Source organism: Falco rusticolus, chromosome 10, assembly GCF_015220075.1.
Source record: "Falco rusticolus isolate bFalRus1 chromosome 10, bFalRus1.pri, whole genome shotgun sequence".
Taxonomy (NCBI): domain Eukaryota; kingdom Metazoa; phylum Chordata; class Aves; order Falconiformes; family Falconidae; genus Falco; species Falco rusticolus.
The window spans coordinates 33,936,493-33,958,245 of record NC_051196.1 but is presented as its reverse complement, the minus strand read 5'-3'; the positions used below and the strand labels follow the sequence as shown (position 1 = coordinate 33,958,245).

At 45.2% G+C, this 21,753-nt stretch overlaps 1 protein-coding gene across 6 annotated transcripts in view; it reads right to left on the bottom strand.

The window, feature by feature from the left end:
- Positions 1 to 10,181: 10,181 nt before the first annotated feature.
- ARHGAP40 (Rho GTPase activating protein 40) overlaps positions 10,182 to 21,753 on the bottom strand; it is a 42,294-nt gene continuing 30,722 nt past the window's right edge. For 5 of the 6 annotated variants that reach the window (XM_037402800.1, XM_037402799.1, XM_037402798.1 and 2 more), the window contains 11 exons: positions 21,369 to 21,520; positions 20,575 to 20,740; positions 20,101 to 20,192; positions 19,904 to 19,981; positions 19,438 to 19,597; positions 18,613 to 18,695; positions 17,247 to 17,453; positions 16,834 to 16,974; positions 15,004 to 15,164; positions 13,940 to 13,995; positions 10,182 to 12,659 (listed from right to left, as the gene is read on the bottom strand). In XM_037402800.1, coding sequence (XP_037258697.1) covers positions 12,553 to 12,659; positions 13,940 to 13,995; positions 15,004 to 15,164; positions 16,834 to 16,974; positions 17,247 to 17,453; positions 18,613 to 18,695; positions 19,438 to 19,597; positions 19,904 to 19,981; positions 20,101 to 20,192; positions 20,575 to 20,740; positions 21,369 to 21,520 — 1,403 coding nt within the window. In that variant the 3' untranslated portion in view covers positions 10,182 to 12,552. The remainder of the gene's footprint in view (positions 12,660 to 13,939; positions 13,996 to 15,003; positions 15,165 to 16,833; positions 16,975 to 17,246; positions 17,454 to 18,612; positions 18,696 to 19,437; positions 19,598 to 19,903; positions 19,982 to 20,100; positions 20,193 to 20,574; positions 20,741 to 21,368; positions 21,521 to 21,753) is intronic. The other variant, XM_037402796.1, reaches the window with a different exon arrangement.

The window sequence follows — 21,753 nt, the reverse complement described above, 5'->3', positions numbered from 1 at the left end:
AAACCATCACGTTGCAGATGGATAGCACAAGGAACGTCACTCCTCTGCTCTTTCCCTGGTTACTACACAAACTCTGTGATTTCTATTTACTGTGACTCATACAAAAGTTTTTCAGGCTGCTATCCATGGGGTTTTGTAGCTTTTTCCTTCAAGTTTCCAACTTGTGCTAAAAATCACAGTGATGCATTTACATCCCTTCGACTTAAGCCGTGACAGCCAGCGTGGCTGTGTCACACACCGTCGGATGAAGCCATACATTAGTCAGCCACAGATCTCCAGAAATAGAAGTGAGCAGCCTAATGCACAGAAGCAGATTATGAAACTATTTTGTCACATCTGCACTGGAAGATTAAAAGCTGTCAAATAATTATCATCATGGAAATGGGTTCTCTAACAAGGTGAAGATTGGAAACAGCTGGGACACCACCAGAGCTGAACACTGTTAAAGCTGGCAGACATCTCCTTTCTGCATCATTTTTACTTAGCTTCCAGCCACCTGACCAGAGATTAAGGCAGGGAAGCCTTAAAGCAGGCACAATTTTTCAGGTAGAAGTTTTCCTCAGCCTTCAGTATGCAGCAGACAGGATATTTGGGAAGGGGAAACAGTCATACCCCTCCGAATCTAGATAGAGAGCAAAGCACCTGCAAGCCAAAACATGAACAGGGAAGAATAAAACAACATAAGCATCCACAACCGGAGGCCATGCTTGAAAATATTACAGTTTAGATAGTAATTCTTGCTCTCTACAACTCTAAGTAGCATATCTAAGCAAAACGAATCCCCACACAATGCCAGAATGCCTTTAAATCAAAGGAATAAAAAAAGAAGCCAAGAAGCAGTCAGCAATGCGTGTTCCTGGTCTCCTGATGTAACAGCGGGCATCCCTTCACGGCACACTGCAACCCTCGGACGATGCTGGGGACTTAGTCAAAGCCCCTGCAGCCAAACTCATCAAGCGATGACTCAGAAATGGCTTTGAGAGCAGAGACATCCTTGCGGATAGGACTGCGGGAGGATGAGGCATAATACATTCTTTCCGTTTAATCCTTGCCAGTGTAAGCAGGCTATAGGAGTCAATGTATTGTGGTAGCTTTAAAAAAATAAAATCTTTTAATGACCAGAGAAGCAGTACTGGTCCCCGCGTATTGCACCTGCATCCTGCTGGAGGCACCCACACCTACATATGCCCGTGGCCCAGCAGCGCGGGCAGAACAGGGCAAATTGCGTGCGCTGAGCAGGAGCGGTGGAGGGGGTGCAAGGTCAAGATGGATTATATTTCTGCCTCACTAGCCTGCCAGCTTCTGGTGGCAGAGATACTGGCCAACAGCCCTGATTCACAGAGATCACAGGTTTTAGGACAGAGGGGAAGAAGGCGGCAGAGGTAAAGATATTTTATACCTGACCTTTCTTAGAAGGTCAGGAGTTAGGTGTTTGTTTCTTTAAAGATCCAGGTCTTGATCTCAGAAGCAGCCTTACTGAAGTGCTACAGCACTGACAGCATTTGTAGGTACCTGTGCTTGTAGGGTAATGACACACCAAGCGTCACAGGCAGATCACCATCCAGTATAAAAACCCTGTAATATTTTTTGTAATAACATAGATTCAAGTCAGGAACAGGCAGTGATGGACCTGAGTAGAATTCCTGTTACAGACATATTTTTGGATTTGCTCACGTACTGGGTCTACGTGGCAAGGTTTTGGTAGCATGGGGGGCTACAGGGGTGACTCCTGTGAGAAGCTACTAGAAGCTTCCCCCATGTCTGATGGAGCCCGTGCCAGCCAGCTCCAAGAAGGACCTGCTGTTGGCCAGGGCTGAGCCCATCAGCGATGGTGGTAGCACCTCCAGGATAACATATGTAAGAAGCGGTTGGGGGGGGTGGGTGGTGGCGCGTGGGAAACAACTGTGCAGCAGCAACTGCAGCAGGACAGAGGAGCAAGACTGTGAGAGCAGGAGCCCTGCAGCCCCCCAGGCCAGGGCAGGAGGGGCAGGGGGGGCTCCAGGACAGGAGCAGGTTCCCCAGCAGCCTGTGGTGAAGCCCCCAGTGGGGCAGGCTGTGCCCCAGCCCGTGGAGGTTAACGGGGGAGCAGATCCCCACCTGCAGCCCAAGGAGGTCCCCATGCCGGAGCAGGGGGTGCCCACAGGAGGCTGTGGCCCCCTGGGCATCCTGTGCTGGAGCAGGTGGCCCCATAGCAATGGAATGGGCACCCCCTCTTCCCTGAGCCCCTGCGCCACTCCAGGGCAGGAGAGAGGGAAATCGAGAGTGAAGCTGAGCCCAGGAAGAAGCAAGGGGTGGAGAGAAGGTATTTTTAAGATTAGGTTTTATTTCTCATTATCCTACTCTGACTTGATTGGTAACAAATTAAACTAATTTCCCAGAGTCAAGTCTGTTTTGCCCATGACAGTAGCTGCTGAGGGATCTCCCTGTCCTTTTCTCAACCCATGAGCCTTTCATTGTTTTCTGTCCCTGCCCAGCCGAGGAGGGCAGTGACAGAGCAGCTTTGGGGTGCACCTGGTGTCCAGCCCCGGCAGCCCACCACAGCTGGTACCATTACTCACACAGCCACTGGAGACAGCATTACCCATAGCTCCAGTGGCACCCCAACCACCACCGAAGCTCCTGTTTCACATCAGAAACTCCACATGCAAGTTCATCGACGGGCAAAAGACCCCAAGGACCTTTAGTGCAGTTCTTTCTCCCCAGCTGGAGAAGGGGAAGGTCACCATGGCAAGCCTGCTCAGAAACAGTACATCAACCTAGGTCCTGCAGCCCGCACTTGGGAGCTTTGATTTAAGGTATACAGATAAATAAAACATGTCAACAGCTCCTGGGGATTCAGAGTATCTGAGATACTCTAAAGAGAGCTTCTAACAAGTGACCACTCAGGAATATTATGACAAAGTTAGGATTTTTCATAAAGTTTTCAAAAACATTCCTGCTGGGCGCCTGAATTATAAATTTACCATTCAATCAAAATAAAAGCAGAGCCAGCACAGCTCGCTGGCCAGCCACAGTGAAACCTCAACAAACAGCAGGGACAGCCTGTTCGATTACTCACACAAATTATCCAACAGGTGTGTCTTAAATATTAGTGAGTTCAATAGCATTTTAATCGGGCTCAATATTCTCATTAGCAAGGAACAATCTGCAGCACTTCACAGTCCGCAAAGAAGGGGGGATCCTTCCACCGGGGAGTAATCCGAAAGGAAACTTCAACAGAAGCCAATTTCCCACTCCCTGTATATTAATGACAATCTGGCTATTCCAACCCTTTGAAGCTTATTTACACTTTGAACCTGCTACCCTGAACGTGGTAAATGCAGAAGAAAAGACCTCCCTGAGCTGCAGAGCCAAAAGTTTGGGTAAGTAGAGCAGGACACAAAGCAAAGCCATTCAGCTCAGTTCTTAGCATGCTCCATGCTTCAAAGGGAGATAATCAAACCTAAACCCACCGACGAGTCTGCTGGAATATCCACGGAGGGAAGCAGGAGACAGGTGAATGTTGTTACACATTCAGGTTGACCTGCTCAGTGTCCCACATGGTTTGTAAAAGGTGTTTTCAACAAATAGTATTAACTCACTTTGTTTCCTACAAGATACTGATTTCCAATATTTTTAACAAGTCCTTTGAAACACACTGTGATGTGTGTATTTATTGCTTGAATAGGTCTGAGGTCTCAGGTGCAAAAGACTGCCTGGGGCTACACGCCTCTCGCCACCATGAACGTGATTAAAGGAAAAATCCAGACTGATACGTAGAATAATTCTACTGTTACAAGCAGCAAAACTGCTTGGATGACAGAGAAGCAGAATTTTCTCCCTTTTGCCATATACATCTCCAAATTTTCATGTGCTGCTAATAGTTCAGCAGGGAAATATTAATTATCAGAATATTTGGCTTCTCAAATGAGCCTTTAATTTGGCGGACCTAAGAGCTACACTTTTCTCTGCACTCCCAACTGAACTTGCCTGTGTTCTTTTCTTTGAAATGAGCTCTTGCCATGCAAAATCTGCCACACTGCCTTATTTATTATTGACCCGTCGCAGTTTGGAAACATAGCTCGAAATAAATGAGCCTGAATGCCATGGCTGTAGAGTTATTAAACTGCCTGGAATTGAGGAAATTGCTTTTCACAAACATCCTGAGCTCCTATGTTGGGTTGTTTTTTTTTCTTGAAGTGTTAGAGTCCGAGTTAATCTGAATCAGTCTGCAAACTGAATTGCTAACAAGAAGGGAAAATGTATTATTGTTCCATATTGAAAGACTAAAGTTAAAGCAAAGAAAGGAGTTTCACAATATGCAAAGAATATTCTTTCCACTTGCTGCCACTTGATGCACTAATCAGTGAAAGAAAATGCCTCCACTTTCTTAGTAGGTGAGACTGCATGGAGGATGTTCATTTCAGGTCTCCTCCTTCACGGATCCCAAACCTCACTGCCAGTACCCAGCACCCTTCTGCTGCTATCTGCACACCCTGGCAGTACAGACATTAACAGGTGAACAAAAAAATAGAACAGCGATTTGCACATTACCGTACAGAGCCACAGGCGCACAATAAATATTCTGCAGTTAATTCCCTGTTTAATATCTTCCCTCGGTAGCGCTCAGGCATGCCCTTTCTGTGCTAGCACTGCCTTAGGCACCCAGGGAGGAGCGTACAAGGGTAGGTGCTCCAGCCCAGGCAGGTTTGTGTGGAAAGCCAGGTACACTGCCCCGACGAATGGCACACTGATAGCGTGCTTCCTGGTACCTAGTCACCAAACCTAGGCAGATTCATTAGGGATGCCCACGTGATGCCTCGGCAGCCCAATTGCTCTTTCAGGGCAAACTGCCTCAATCCCCACCCCTGTTATTACAATACACACCAAAGCTGCAGATTGAAGTTCTTTGTGCCCCTTCTGTGTGAGACAGCTAGAGCTGCAGCAGGGCAGGGAGATGATGGGATGTCCTGTCCTACCTGCACACTCGGCGATCGCACTCCTCAGTGCTGCCACTCATTTTTTACCTGTGCCACATAATCATGCTGCTCTTCAAAACAATCCTGGCCAGTCTCTGTCACCTCAATCTCACCATCTAGAATTCCAGAAAAGCAGCAGGTTGGTGAATCTATTTCCTATCCATGCATCCAATGGTCCGTAACACCTCACAGGTGTTACAGCTTTGAAGGGGCTCTGAAGCCTGACCACTTCTCCAGCCTGACATGGAGATGCAGCAGCAGAACCATCCCCCTTCTGCGCTTCACTCTCTAAACAGGGCTCGGAGGGAAGAGGGAACACAGTCACCCTTCTCACCAGTAATAATCAATGTGATACCAAGGAGGGCTCCATGGAGATGCCTTTACATCAGGTCTGAAAGAAGCCATGAAATCTCTAGTCCTCATCCCGTTTTGAGCACCAGCAGGACAAAGGGATGGAAAAGAGCAGCTGAAAACACAAACAGAACCTAGATTGTCCCAGGCTCATTTAACTTGTGAGTTTGCACCTACATGATGCTAAAACGAGGCCAACATCGCCTGCCATATCTTTACGAGATGTAAAACCTAAGTGAATCCTTCATCAATAATGAATTCCTGTTTGCGATGCCTCTAAATTGAAGAAAATTATTATTTCTTTTTTCCTCTTAGAAAAGCAGCACGGTACCCCAATCGGGGTTGCTACGCAACCACCTCCTGCACATGGCTGATAACACTCACGGCATTATTTCCCCGCCTGACTGCACCGTCAGAACAAAGCCCGGCTAATGAAGCTTTCAAATGCTCTTGGCTCTGCCTTTGACGGTTCAACACGGGTTTTCCTTGCATGTATATGACAGTTACAGCAGCGACTCGCCAGCCCCTCCAGCCAGGGACGTCTCTGGAGCTGGACAGAGGAAACGCCCAATGGAGAGCAATGGACAGCATGGGAGAAGAGCAGCAGAACACCTGACAGATGCAACCAGCCTCCAAAACACGGGGCAGCCACACACACCACAGAACAAGGCAGTGACGACGAGGCCCTCTGAAATGTTGAGCCACCAGCATTACAGACCAAGCCAGACGTCCCTGGTACCCATTTACCCATCAGACACAATACCCTTATCACGCTGCAGCTGCTGCCCACCTGCCTGTGGGAGTGGGTACAGCAAGGATCAACCTCCCCACTGGCATATGCAAAAAGGGATGGGACAAGGACGACTCACCAGGTTAAGCAGCTCCAGCACCCTGAAACAGTTACAGATTATTCTTTTTAACAATCAGTTGAAATAAATTTGACCATGATTTTCTACACAGCACACAAAAAGAACCTGCTCTTCTGCTAGACGATCAGGCGTATTGAGAACCACCATCATTGCCAAGGAGCATTAGCTTCCCCTGTAGACATCTTCGTCCTCCTGTAAGACAACCAGCCCATGTCAAAGAGTCCCACTTTATAACTGGGATAGTCTCTCCCTCACTCACCACCAGATCTGCCCTTCTGAGTCTGCCACAGGATCAGCCCCACTTCTCAGAGAAGGCACTTGGTTTCCCTCCCCATTTTTGTACCAGTGGCCAGAGCTGGTTTCTTCTGTAGTGGATCTACTCTTTATCAGTTCATTTCACAGGAAAGCAGAATACAGTGAAATGAAGAGCACCTCCTTGGCTCGCCAGTGTCTTGTCTGCTTAACAGGATCACCTTAAACACACATGTGGATGCCACACAGTCCTGGCGTGACAAGGCAGCTAGGACAGGCTGCCGACACCTGCAGCGGGAGCTTGCCAGGGTGCACAGACACACCTCAACAGCTTCAACAGGGACAAACTCCCATAGCCAAGTGCTTTCTAGACACCATGTGGCTCCAGGTGTTGTTTCCATTAGGAAACTACCATGAACTAAATCAGAGCATGAATTCAAAGCCCAGTGACTATGCCGCACCCTGTGCTATTTCAACACGCTCATGTCATGGTAGGTGCAGCCTGTGAGACGCCGGCATAAGGGGTGCCTGTCCCACCAGGGCAAAACTGCAGCTGCAGAGCAGTTATTTAAATCCCTTTCCCATGTGAGGATCTGCTAGGAGGTATGAAACCCCTGGAAGAAGAGCTGGGCACAAATTCTTCCCACAGCAGCATGGTGGGAGGGCTGGCCAGGGCTAGAAGCATGCGTGCCCCAGGACAGCAAAGTGACACAAAGAGCAGCAGCTGCGGGAGTCAGAGCAGGCAACATCTGCCAAGCTGAGGGATTCATCTTGCTCTCAGAGACCTAAGTTCTGCAAACAACCAGGTAAGAGTCACAAGAGAGCACAGCACCCAGGGAATCCAGCCCACCCCTGCTCGAGGCTTAGGCTACAACAAAAGAACCCACCTGGCTGTTCACCCGCTGGGGCTCTGCCGGGCTGGGCTGAAGAAAGCACAGCGTGAGCGCTTTCTGTTGGAGACGAAATTATCTAACAAGAGACAATTATGTGACATTATCATTAAAAGCAGCGTGTGGAAAAAAAAGCTTTAAGCCTGTGTATCCTGATGTCTGCAAACCCCTTTCTCTACCTTTGCACTAAATAGGTCTCATTTAGCCCATTTGTTCCGTCCCAGCCTGGCAGAGTGAAAGTAGGGTTGATCGATTTGTTAATTACAGTAATTTTACCTTAAATACAGACAGCTGAGTGTTCATCAAGTCACAAATTTGCCTGTTACTGAGAGACCTCCCCCCTGCTTAATAATTAGGATAACAAGCGGCTCATAATAAATGCAACCCACAACAACACGCTCCGAGAGCGCAGTGCAGAATCACGAGGGCTATTAGGGAACCCCCAGGTCTATTTCTCCTTTGGAAGAAAACAATGCAATATCTTTAATTGTCTCTCTTGAAACCCCAAGCCAGCTCTGCTGGTTTAAGTAAAAGGCAATTATTCCACTTTCTGACTGCCTCTTGTGTCCAGAAAAGGCTTACTACAGAGTCGCCAGCGCAGATATGAGTAACTTTCTCTGCCTGCACTGGCTAGGCACATACAAAGAGCTGAGACAGGAGGTAACACAGGTGGGTTATGCATAACCATGCTCCTCAGAACTTCTAAAACTCTGAGAACGGCTCAGAAGACCCAGTTTCAACACAAGCAGCCCATGCACAGCTTGAAGCATCCATCCACATACGTGGACCAACATGAAGTATGTTCGGTACTGAAGGCTCACCTCGCCCTCCTGGCACAGAAAGGGCAAGCTGGTGAAGGCTGCAGGCAAGGGAAACCAGCCTCTGGCTTTCAGCCTGAAAAGGATGGGGAACCACTGATGGAGGTTTCTACTGCAGCCTGCCAAGAGCGATGTTTGGGACAGACGAGGAAAGGACAGCAGAGCTCGTGTGCATCTGTGTCTCTTCCAAATCCTGCAAAACAAAAAACCAAAAGAACAAACGACCCGCACACACCTACACCCTCCGTTTCTGTTTTAATTCCTCTTTTCCTCCTTTATCCCCTAGGCAATTGCTCCTTCTGCTCCACCAGCCAGGCAAGTAGGGACAGCTAAGGTGACAACATCACCACTTCAAGCTCCCTTCCACTGACCAAGGACAGAAGGAATGACGGCCCCCACCCTTCCTTAGGCCAGCCCGTGGCTAGAGCCAGAGAACAGAACCTGGCACCTGGACAGAAGTCTCAGCCCCTTGAGCTCAGTGGGTCCTGCCAGGTCCAGGTGCTGGGGAGAAGCCCCCTGGCAGGTGGGGCACCATCCTTCCCCTGGGCTGGGAGGAACGGGAAGGGATGGCCAGCACCGAGCTGCCTTCCCAGCTGATGGGTCCGCACATTTTCTCTCCTAGTAACTTAAAATACTGGACAATGGCCTCCCATCTTTTACCTCCCTCAGGGTGAAGACATATGCAACCCTCACGTGCAATCAAGATGAGACAGGACTTGGAGAGAACTTTCAGCATGCAAAAACACAGATATCATTTGTCTTGTTTTCAGCACTGGGGAGTGTGCCAAGGGAAAAAAATAGGTTTAATCAGTTGCAGCCATATTTTTTTTACAACAGTACTTGTTGCCATTTACTTACTTTGCTCCAGGAAGTGCATTTAGTTGTTTTCCTGTGGCATTTCCCTCCAAGAGTTGAAGCTTCATTTGTTCCTGTGAAGACCCTGTATTTCTGCAAATATTTTTTCCTAAAGCAAATTACTTTTTTTTGTGTGTGTGTGTGCTATTTCAGTCCCACTTCATCCACAAATATGTTTAACGAGCATTTGCAACATTCTTTTATGCTACGTCCCGTTATCTCAGCACACCCGACTTCAAGTTGCATATGGAATAAATACTGGGCTTTTGTTCTGAGCCAGGGAGATAGCTGTGTAATGATCAATCAAAAAAAGCCCTTGGGGATGGAGAGAGATTAGCACTTTGATACTACTGAAGATGAATGGGTGAAATGAGTTTGATAAACTGGTGTTTTCCTCAGATAATTGCTCTGAAAGCTTTCTAAAGCCGCCTGGATCCTCCTCCCTTTCCTTTTGTTTCTGGATAGGGTAGCAAGTCCTGCTTTTCTATCAGCAATACTAGACAGGCTGCTGCTCTCACTGCTTTTAAACAAATCGCAGTGGATTTATGCCACATTTCATCACTGACTATTGAGCATCAAAATATCAGCCATAGTTTAACCAGAGCTTCAGACTGGATTCCTGCTATTCTTGGCCAGCTTGGCTAGTTCTCCCAGCACAGACACCCTTTCTCAAGCTTAAATCTTTAACAGCAGCTCTTTTTCCTTCCAAGGTCACTAATCCTCAGTGCTCACAGACCTCCAAACCCCCGCCAACCTTGCTCTGGGCTGCCTGCAGCCAACACTGACCTCCTCTGCCTCCTCCTGCATCCTTCTTTCACAGCCCCCCCAAGGACTGTCTGAAGAGGAACTTCTAAGGTTCAATGCAAAACTCTTGTCAAGCTCACTCAGACCCCAGGGTACATCCCTCTTCAGGCAAAAGGCAAATCCTGCTGCCATTCACTGTGCTAACTTATTCTCAGCTGCTAATGAAACTGGAGCCAAAAGATTGTACTATATTTTTATTGTTTCACTGCATAAATGAATTTTAAATACAGAATTAAAAACTTGTAAAAAAAGTTATTAAAAGCCAGCATTCAGAAATAGGTTGCACATCAGTGACTGAAAAATGCACACTTACTTTTTGGTACAAAGATAGGAAAGAAAAATTAAAAAACCACATCCATCATCTGGAAAGAGGTGATTTTTTTCTTTTTTTGCATTTCCTTTCATATTTGAGAACTGATACTTGTCTCATGAGTGTCTCCCACCAGCCTTGTTTTCCACAGCACTGATTCACATTGTTTGGTGTTCAAAAGAACCCACTCATCTGTTGTTTACAGAAGCAGTGATGTAGTGTTTCCCCCTCATATGTATGGAAGTCACTACATTTAACAAAACACCCAGCATATGAGAGGTGGGAAAAAATGCAGCATTATGTGATTTGCAGGGATGCAATTTAGCTTACAAAGGATCTTTGAGCTTACACCGATACCTTCATATGTCAGGTATTTCTTAGAGTATCACATCTCTGGCATTTGCTCTTTGCTAAGCTCCATCACTGCAACAAAGATTTCCAGAAGCGATGAGTGGATAGGTACCATTGATTTCTAATGCCCAATTTTAAAGCAGCTTGGTCTTTCAAGAGACACAAATCACCATCTTCAAGGACAAGAATCAGGCCATTTTTCAGCACAATTTAAGCCCTGTAAAACAGAGGCACATCAAGAAGTCTTGACACTGGGGTTCTGGGTCAGAGTTGGGAGGTGGGGTTTTTTTTTGCAAGTTTCTATGATGGGTTCTTAAAAAGACAGCCTTGAAGATGCTCCCACCAGTCAGTGCATCTGCATCACTTCAACCAAAAAAAGCAGACTCTCTAATGTATGCATCATTTCAAGGCATCGGCACCACTCACACAGTATCCGCAACAGGTTCAAAAGAATATGGACTACGGCTCATCTGTTCCTTGAGGATCTCAGTTACCACGAGGATATAACCACAACAACAGACAAACCACGGAATGAAGTGCCCTACAGTAGAAACTAGCTCTTTGAGATAATGAATAGGGATAGCTACGCAACAGCCTGGGCACAAAAAGCAGAGGAGGGAAACTTCAGATTGCAATGGAAACAAAAAGTCATTTAACAAAAGTAGTAATACTGGAGATTGTCACTAGTGCAGCTAGGATTTGGCAAATGAAATACTTTGAGTTTACTCTTGCAGGGCAGCCCTGCTTCTGCCATGTGAATAAATATCAAACAGTGTTTAAAAATGGTATATAAAAAAAGACATCAGGATTTTCAGAAATGGTTCATGTTCCATCCCCTGTAACTGCATAGTAGGCTCCCTCACATGAGGTATTTCAGCAACACCACAAAGGAAAACAATACTCCTGCATGCTCTTCCACGAGCCCAGTCTGAGCCGAGTGAGACGGTTACGCAGTGGTGCAAGGTGCACACGTTCTGCTCCATCCTCGTCTCTCCAGACCACAGCCACCACGCGGTGCTGCATGGGATGAAAACTTGCAATCAGAGCGGCAAAGCTCAATTCAGTACCCACTGTGCGGCTAGACACAGGCACAGACCTCTCGTTTCAGCCACTGCATATCTTAGGGGGCTTTTTGTCTGCCCCTTCTCTCTCTCTTTTTTTTTTTTTTTTTTTTTTTTTAAACAGACATGTTCACATAGAGTCTTCCAAAAAGAAGTTTAGTTCATGTGGCCAGGTCAGATTACTAACCTCAAGTTACCTTCAGAATATTTCCTTGGTTATCCATTGACATATAGGTTGTCCAGCATAATAAATGCATGTTTTACCTTCATCGGTGGCAAGCTATACATTTGGTTTTGCATTACCAGCAGAGCTGTATGGGACCAGCATCCTTTCACATGGCACATTTGAAAGGCTGCTGTCCATCCCATACTTTTTTTTCCAAGGAAAGTTATTTTCTTGTGTTACATATATATATATATATATATATATATATGTAGTCATTAAACACAGGATGTTGGCTTCACAGCCCATCTGGCCTTTTTGGAAGCATCCTTTTTCATTCTTCAAAGAATGTAACAGCATGTTGCTAGTGAAACCCAGGATCACAACTTCTTCTGGTTGCGTGCAACAGTTGATGGTGGATCTTACCAAAGGGACGTCATTAGTACCGCTGCAGCATCTGACCGTCTCTCCTCCAAAATGTGGACGTGATCAAAAGAGAAAATCCAGAAGAAACAGATGTCTACCATCCTCTTCAAGAAGGTGTTTCTTCTCTTACACTCCATCTTTGCCACACAATCGCTGCAGCTTGGTTTGCAGGGTGTGTTTGGGGGGGCTATTTTGTTTAAGAATAATTATACTCCCTGCAAATTCTGCTACATAATGGTAATTGCTGCTTGTTATCAACTCCCCTGTTAGCATGTCAGCTAGTGTACTCTCACAGCCAGCTGTCATGGAACTAGTACATTAAGCTGGTTTTCCTTCAAAGCCAACAAGCATCACCCAGTCTGTGACTTTACCAGGAACATGTCTATAGCTTTTCCGTGACTTCCAAAAACTTCAACCAAATGCTTTGTTTTGCTCATGCTTTCCTTAGAACATCCGAGGATAAGATGGGTTTTGCTTAATTATCCACTCAGCATGGGGATTGATGTGGTACAAATCTAAGAGGTAAGTGTCTGGGTCCAGGCAACGTTCACCTATCAAAACAAGAGATTCAGAAAGAAAAGCATTTCTTAGATCCTTAGTCCTACAGTTGATAGGTTTTGTGGGGGCTTGTTTGTTTTTTTTTTTGCTGCTGCTGCTTTTTGGGTTTGTTTGTTTGTTTTTTTCTCCCCTAAAACCTGGGATTTGTTCACATTAATTTCAATACCACAGCCGATCGGAAGCATTTCCACAAATCTGGAAAAGTTCTGGTCACTTATGTTAAAATGAATGTATGTTTCTTAAGATTATACTAAGGCTAAGCTTCAGCCTTTGTGTATAGGTATTAACTTTAACACCCATTAACTTCAGCAGTTGAGAACCACCACGAAATAACGTTGGCTATCAAATGCAGAGACCAAACTGTTTCCAACGACAGAGCTTTTCTTCTACGGATGCTACTAAGAGAAATACAAACAGGCAGCCAAAGCGCTCGCCAAAGCACTCCAGTAAGCAGCAGTCACCAGCAGCAGCTGTAACAGGGCAGAAGAATTCCTTTCTGTTTCCAGACACCCTGAACTGCTGCTGCAATCATATTATTTAAGTCTCCTCTCCATTTGATGATGTTACCCTACTGACGAGTGGAACTTGGTGATGGGCGATCATCAACTGGTTTAAGTACATAGTTGGAGAAACTTCCACCCAAGTTAGCACGGGTTCTTTTGTCAGAAAGTTGGCGAAGGCAGACAGAAGCCACGTGCCAGCCTACCATGCTTAATTCAAGCCCAGATAAGCAGCACACTATTAAAAGCCTCGTGGTATAGGAGGAAGTTTCCCTTTATTTAGATTAACGTAATTTATGGTTTTAAGTTCTACACTTCATTCCAAACATGAACTTTTATCATTGAGGGGAGAGGGAGTTTGACATGGTACATTTAACAGAATGGGAGGTTGGTTTGTTTTTAAGCTGGACCCAGTTTTGCATGTCTCTGTCCTCGAGAGTTTTGGATTTCTGAGTTTCTGCTTTTCTTGACAGGCGGCTTCTGAATAAGATCCATTAATGTTACGTATTTTTGGAAGTCCAGGCTTCAACCTTCCCACATACTTGCACCATAAAGGCTTTTCAGCAATGGGTGGAAGACATGTGAACTATCAACCCAAGAGCTTTGACAGGTGCTGCTCGCTGTGGGTGAGGTCAACCCACACCTGTTTGTTTGTCTTCTAACTTTTGGAGCCTGCCCTCCAAATCTCGTTCTTTTTATAACTCACTCCTAAGACAAGTTCAGCACAAAAACTGGTACCAGGGTCCTTATTTTCAGTTACCATCCAGGCTTACCAATATTGCCTCCCACTTCATACAGGAGCAAGTTTGTGCACTCCATGGAGTTGTTACTGCAGAAAGAAAAACATATTGAAGTTAAAGCTCTGTGAAAGTCAGGTTAGATAGTTCAGTAATGTTTCTTCCAAAAGAATTGTCTATGGTTCAGAAACCAGCAATGGTTCAAGAAGATACAGGCCATGGCACAGAGAGCTTCCCGAACACTGCAGCTGTTGGAAAGGACACCCAAAATTGGAAAGGACAAAAAAAAAAAACAAAACAAGGCCGGTACTCCTCACTGGTAGCAAGAAGCACACTATATGCAAACACTAACTTTTCAACAGGAAGACAACAGGCATAAATACCAAAGCTAGTTGGTGCTATTCCTCTAGCACTGATAGCCTGCTGAAGAGCAGCTCACCTACAGGAAGACTTTGGCATCTGTAGTAACTTGTTAGTGAGACACCACCAGCTGACCCATATTCAGCCAGCTTCCCATCCACCCTCCTCATCTAGACATCTCCTGTCCACGGACACAGTCAGGAGATGCACTAACACTTTATCAACTAAATTCAGCCTACAGGCATGGTGACAGGGGGCAGGAATTCTTCTGTTCATGTTTTGGGTTATTTCAGCAATTCACCACTGGAGCATAGGAGGGAATTGCAGAGCTTATTTTAGGAAGTGCCTATATTACCGTATGCATGTTGGACATACTACCCCAGGCAAATAATTTGCACGGGCGGTGTTTTTCTCCAGAAGAGCTAGAAAGGGTTTCTTTTGCAGGGTCAATGTTATGCCACTTTCTCTCCCCTGCAGCAAGGCTGCTAAAGTTCCCTTGTCATCCAGCAGCCCAGAGGGGATGACTGACCTCCTGGCAGCCCAAGCACAGTGACAGAATCACTTCGTTGAACTAACATTTGCCTGTCCTGTCCAACACACTATTTCCAAAGCTTAGAATAGAAGAGCAGAGAACAGTCTCCTAATGCTTACTGTGCCAGAAGACAGAAAAGAGCAACTAGACAACCTAGTGGTACTGTTTTTACATTTAAAAAGAAAAAAGCAAAGAAAAAGCCATTTACCACTTGAGGAGGTTGACAGTGTTAACAATATTCCAGCCATTCTGGCACAGGTTCTTTTGAAACTGCCTCAAGACATCAGCAGCTCTGGTTGCATTGTTCAAACGCACCTCCAGCGAGTCCTTCAGGAGGAGCGAGGCGTGGGCTTTCACAACCTTGGAAGGCTGAACGAGGCAGACAAAAAAGAAGAAAGTACTTAAAGAACAACTTTATTATCAAGCTAAAACATCACGTTTCAAAATAGATGTGAGTGTGAAGAATTAAACCCATCCAGCCAGCTGCTCAGAGAATTTAGGTTTGTTTCTTAGGAAGGCTGGAAGGTAATAGAAGCATCAAGAGGAGCGTTATAAAATCAATACTTGGGTGTTGCGGCTGGGGAGAAAAGCACCGCTCTCCATCAGTGTGCGCTGGTGCTCTCTGCTGTTCAAATACAGCACCGGCAGCAACACAAGCTTTGATGAAAATAGGATTTGTCAGAATAAATTTTGACAAACTGTTTTGCACACGTCTGATAAGACTTCTCTGGAATTCATTTATGTTACTGAAAAAGGAGTTTAGACAGTTGAATTGCAGAGTGCTGAATTTCAGAAAGGTAGTTTCAAAAAAAGGAAGCACTGAGCCATCACAGAGCAGTCAAAATGCTATTTTTTCACGACTGTTTTCATCAACTGCTTCACAAAGCAACTCCTCAGAATTTTTGTGGAGAATGTTGAGCTGTTCTACTGGGGTCTGATCTGCAGCAAGTGAATTTTGCAATCCCAAATCCTCTACAAAACCAGCACAGAACACCGAGAACAGTGCTAAGAGTACTTCCTAAGCGTCGGGTCATCTGCCTGCCTGCCTGCCTGAACAGTAGTTGTCCTCTCTGAAGACACAGCACCTTCAACAGTGACATGTCGCCTTAAGAAGCCAGATTTCAGGCAGACATCTCAGTATCCCAGCTCGTACAGAAAGGCAGGGGATGTACTGGTGCATGGGAACACAAACTCCTCTGGGTGTGCAGATTTAAGTTTTCGGTGTATTATTTCTACCTGCAGACTCCATCTAGCTCGTGACCTTAGAGCATCCCAGTTGCACCACCACTGCTATGCAATACTTAAAATCCAGCACTGCATGATGTAACCTGGCTGCTACAGACCTACACTTATTCAACTAACAGCAGTAACAAAAAAGAAAAAAAAAAAAATGCAGAATGACTCCAAGGATCCTTTCCAGACTTTGACAGTCAAATCGATCTGGTAGTAATATCTGTTTCAAATTCTCAGTCTCCACCAACACAAGAAGTGGAGCCATTTCATTTGTCAGGGAACTGACTTCTATTCAGTGGCAAGAACCTTGACTTCAAACTCTCCCCCATACATAGATCAGTGGCATTATGGAACAACAACAAAAAAAAAAATCACATGCAAAATGTACTTTTATACTGCTGTAATAGCCTAAATTTTTGCTTTAAGTTCATAAAAATATGTCTGCCTTTATCACAGCGGATATATCCATCTAAACACATGGGACAGAAGAGCCATATGAATTCTGCTTTTAACATGAGGTAAAGACCAACATTTCTGCTCCTGGTCTCTCCCCACGCTCACCTGCAGCCATGCAGCATCTTAACCAAGTGTTTTGCAGCCTGAAATGTATTTGGTGCTCTTGCTGTTGGGATCAGTTTTTGCCACAACTTTACCAAAAGGGTCTGGAAACCTGTTTCACATTGTTCTGCACATTTTTCTCCCTTTTGCTCTTTAAAGAGCATCACTCCTTACAGTTTTCCAAGTTCTCATAAAAGCATTTGCCGCCACTATGAAAGGGCTCAGTTTTTCCCAAGCCCTAACTCACCTCTGCCTGGTTCTTTTCCACCTTGTCTTTATCAGCATGAATCTTCCGCAACAAATTTTTAATTCTCTTGTCACAGAACTGGTACCTTTTGCTATTGCTCTCATTCAGCTTTCTCACTTGAGCTACCAGAAAAGAAGAGACCTGGGCAGGGGAGAAAGGAGAAAACGGGAATTAAAAGAAATCAAGCAGACGTGAGGATGCCATTTAAGAAACTAAATGTCACTTTATGAAGTTCCTTAAATAGACAAAATATCTATACACCTTGAAAACAAGTAGTCTTGGAATTCAGCCAGAGTTTTTGCCCACAGACATTTAATTCCTCTGAAATTTCCAAGGCTATCCCTTCCCCTAGCCCGATTCTAATGAGACCCAGACACTGCTACACCACACCACAAAACACCTGCACTGCTTACTGTCCAAAGCAAATCCTGGTAATGGATCATCATCCGCACAACATCAGCTGCCCCCTCTGCCAGCTGCTTCTCCTTCCCTTCGGGGATCTTGTTTGGCAGCCCCTTGTGCATGAAGAGGTTTGGGGCCATGACTGTGGAAACGTTCCAGAGGTTCATTTTGTTGTTGTTCTCCCTGGCAACCACTTTGCTGAGAAACTCAAGTATAGCCTAAAGAGAGGGGAAGAGACTTAAGACATCCATTACCAATAAGCTCAAGAAACTACCGCAGCAGTTGCTGCAGATATCATTTAATTAGCATTTTTTGTTGATATCCATGAGCAAATCCTTATTTCTCCAGTTAGGAAGTTCAGTGACCAATTTCTAGTACTAGGACAGCAACAAATAACAATACCGAGCAGAGAAGGAGTTCCTCCAGCAGTCACTGATCAGGAGAGACAGTCTGTATGGGCAGTAGATGAGCTCTTCTTGGCAGGTGGCAATGCGCAAAGTCCAGTTATAAAAGTTACAGAATCAAAGATGACACCCCCCTTCCCCCCGTATCCCCTCAAAGCTATTCCCAGATGTGGAAAAACAAATCCTTTTGGATCATCTGTTCTGCCTCATGACTCCACCAAAGCAATGATGCGTGACAGATCATCTTTGACTGGATTGTGTATTCCAGCACTCTAAGTAAAGCCTGTAGGGTGCTAAATCAGCCTTGCCTTTATTACCTGGAAGCTGAACTACTCAGGAGAGTAAAAACAAGAATAAAAAAAATAATAAAGAGACAGCAGCAGCCACCACAGTTCTCATAAAGCACAGGAAGGCAGAGATGCAGCACTGCCTGCAAAGCTGATCCCATCAGCAGTTCTTCTTTCAAGAAGTAGTAGGTGAAAGGATTTAAAATGCCTTCTGATCAGAAAAGGGCAGGAAGTCATAAGCTTAGTAGTTTCAATTTTAAAATAAATATACAAAAAGCTATCTGTCATAGATGATGGCAATACCCACGAATCAAGACTGAATTTCTTTCCCTATTCCTTAACAGGCCTACAGACAAAGTAAGACCTAGAGATCTTCCACTCCACAGTGAAGTGGTTTAACACACTAAAGAAAAGCAGCATGTTTCCAGACAGGATACTCCAAAACCACAGGGATCCCTGCTGCTCTTCAGCTTGTCCCCAAAAGGCAGGCTGTGCTTACAGCTTACGTGCACTGCACAGCCTTGAGGTTTGCCTGCTCCCCCCGTCATGGGTTTCCATTCTCAAGTTGGTGAAATAAAACCAAAAAGCACGATGTATATCATTTGCAAAAGCCGGCAAGGGTTTCTCCAAATAAAAACTTGTAACGAGATCATGCTTTTCCAGTTAAATCCACAACAGATAGTTACCTTTAGAGTGTTTCTGTTGGGCTCTGGTAGAATCAGGATCAGGAGGTTTAGAGCTTGCAATCTTTGCTTAAGGTCTGGAATATCTGGAGAGGGAGAGCAACAACAGGACAGAGGATTCAGGCTTCTGACACTGTTCTTTTTGAGCACGGGGATCCCCCAAGGAATAAGACAATTACTGTAGCGTTTGTCATCTAAGATTGGAGGCCTTGTTTTACAGAAGTAAATCAAGCTCATACTGCCCTTATGAAGTGAACTACCTCTGTTTTAGAAGACTGGCTGATCTGCTGCGGAATACATGGTCTGCCAGCAAGTCTGATGCCCTTGAAGGGCATCAAAAGACCCCATTATTCCCCAGTTTTTGAACAAAAAAGTCACATACTTAAGCAGTTAGCCTAACCCATTCAAACCATCTATTGGGGCACAAACCCCAAACTCAGGTGCTTGCAATATATTGCATTACTGGCTGGCAAGCCAAGCTCGTGCAGCCTGGCCAGTTGCCACAGCTCAGGCTGCACATCATTATTTATCAGCTTGTCTTAATTCATGGCAGCCTCAAATGACACAACGTGATTTAAGACCCCAGGACAGTCTTCCTAAAGAAAGACGTATGCAACCAAGCGCCAGTGACCGTGACTCTCAGGCTGATCTGTGGGTACACACGGCACCCAGCACACGGAGCATGGCTACAGCTCGTGTCAGGCTCTCTATTCCCATCAAATCCACGGGCTCCCAACACACCTGACGGGAAAGCCCTAGACCAGCAGAGCTTTGCAAGAAAAGCACAAACCAGCAAACTGATGCTAAAGAGCCAAAGCAGGGACTCACTTTGCACAGCAGCAAAAGCAGGGAGGTACTCTGCTGTCAGCAGCGGGGCCGGCAGCTCTCTTATGAACCTTTTCAGCAACCCAGATACATCGTTCTGGTGGACTTCATCCCAGCGGAAAAGGCCAGTGTAGAAATCCCTTTCCAGCTTCTGTTCCAGACTCTATTAAAAAGGTGGAATTTATGACATGCTTTAATAAGTAAATACAAGGGAAATTCCGTAGCTGAGCACTAGGGGGGCAACTCATCAAGTCAAAAGGGTGCAGAGACCCTCCCCAGCAGACCCTGGGAAATTTATGTCTGGGGAAACACAAATTTCCCAGCAATATTTCTAGTTGCAGAAATGTAGAAATATGGCATTTATAGTTGTACTGGGAAGGGAGATGAGACAATTCAGGTTATTTAGATGCTTCAGCAACATGCTCCCTAACCACCCCTGACACTTCAAACACTACTAAAGAGCTCATACCTTGATCCTGGTCTGGGACCCAGAAACTCTCAAAATGCCCTCTGTTTCAAGTCCTCTCTTTTCCAAGCATGACAGCAGCTATTAAAGGAGGGGGAAAAAGAAAGCTCTTAGGCATGGAGGATGAGAAGTCAGCCCTCCCTTCTCACAGGTTTCCCGACTGTGAGGGTCAGAGGTGTGAATGAAACCAGAAAACTTACTGCCTGGAGTAACAGAGGGACCTTGGTGTTAGGGAGCAGTTTTTGGTCATTTTCCAACAGGGTGTTGAGCGGAACTCCAAAGAGCCTTTTCTCTACAACAGAAGCAACAGGTTATAAATCTGCATCACCTCTGATACGGACGTAAGTCTCTGGTGGACGGTATACCCCTAAGTGGCACATTTTGTAAGAATAGATACTGGAGAAAAAGAGAGGAATAGTTCAACGGAACAAGTGCATTTGATAGTCAGACATAAATGCGGTGCTAGGTCTTGATGTCAGGACCCCGTGACTTCCAGGACAAATTCTGATCGAGGAACACACACTTATCACAAGGTTTCTTAGCAAAGACCCTCTCTGTTCTAACACTTGAAACACAAACCTATGAGAAGATCAGTGTAAAAAAAAAAAAAAAACAACAACAAAAACACACTAAAAAAAGGGCACGCAAAAAGATTAAGATGACATACAACTAACCTGTTGTTTTCAGTTTTGCTGCTTTGTTTCTCTTCAGCTCAAAGCCCAGAATATCACAGAGAGCTGTTAGCTCAATAAGGGCCAGCGTGGGGATCTTCTTCATGTCCTGAGCAGATAGATCTCCGATCCTGGTCACTCCTAGTCTGCCCTTGGGGATCTTAAATTTCTAAGGGAAAACATACACCCCCAAGACATTCAGTGCAATCAACTACTAATCCTGCTAGTTACCAAGTTTTGTTGCATTTTTTTCTTACTTACCGTAACCAGGCATCTATTAATTCTTCTGTTTTCGACACCAAAAATATATGCAAAACTACTACTTCCACTCAACCCACAGTTGAATAAATATTTTTCCTTTTCAGTATTGCTCTTTAATCACATTGGAGATCCCAATTTATCTAAATTAAAAACAGCCTGATACCCACCCTAATCCACTTGAACTTTGGAAGCAATCCAGTACATTTACAGAGAAGAAAATCCGTAGAATTACAAGAAGGAAAGTCCAGTTATTCTCTTTTTTTCAGTGGAAACGACTCAGCTCTGTACCAAAATAGCTAGTTTCACACACAAGACTTACTTCTTTTGACCCTCCACTAACACAATGGTTATCCTTGCTCAGTTCTGCAAAGGTAACAGCACTGCCTGTTCAAAACCACCTACCTAATGTAGACCTAACACAACACTATCCGTTGAGGACATTTCCAAGAGTTGATCGTACAACTGAATTGTCTCGTACCCTTCTCGACAAGAGGAGACTAATAAGTTCTAACAGTAGAGATCCCTTCAGCGCTTACAGTTAGGGCATTTCCATCCTTTAACTTCCTAGATTCAGACAGGAACGATCCCTTGAGCAGGACAGCCGCTTGCTCCGAGTAGGCAACATCCATGTTGAACACTTCCTCTTTTCCAGGGTTCCGAACCGTACAGAAGTATTCCTGGGTTTCTGCTACAGCGGAGAAATTGCCTTGAATTTCAGAAAGCCAGAAGGGTGAAGCTTAAAATACAAGTGTGCTAAAAAAGCGGTTTGAGACACATTTGGGTATCACTGCTTCTAAAAAATCCTACATTAACATTTGAAAACAGTGTTCTTGCAGGCAGTCCTGAGCCTGATCAATAGAGTAAGATGAGCTTAAAGCCATTAACATGGCTACAGTCACCAGGCCACTGGTAAGACACGAG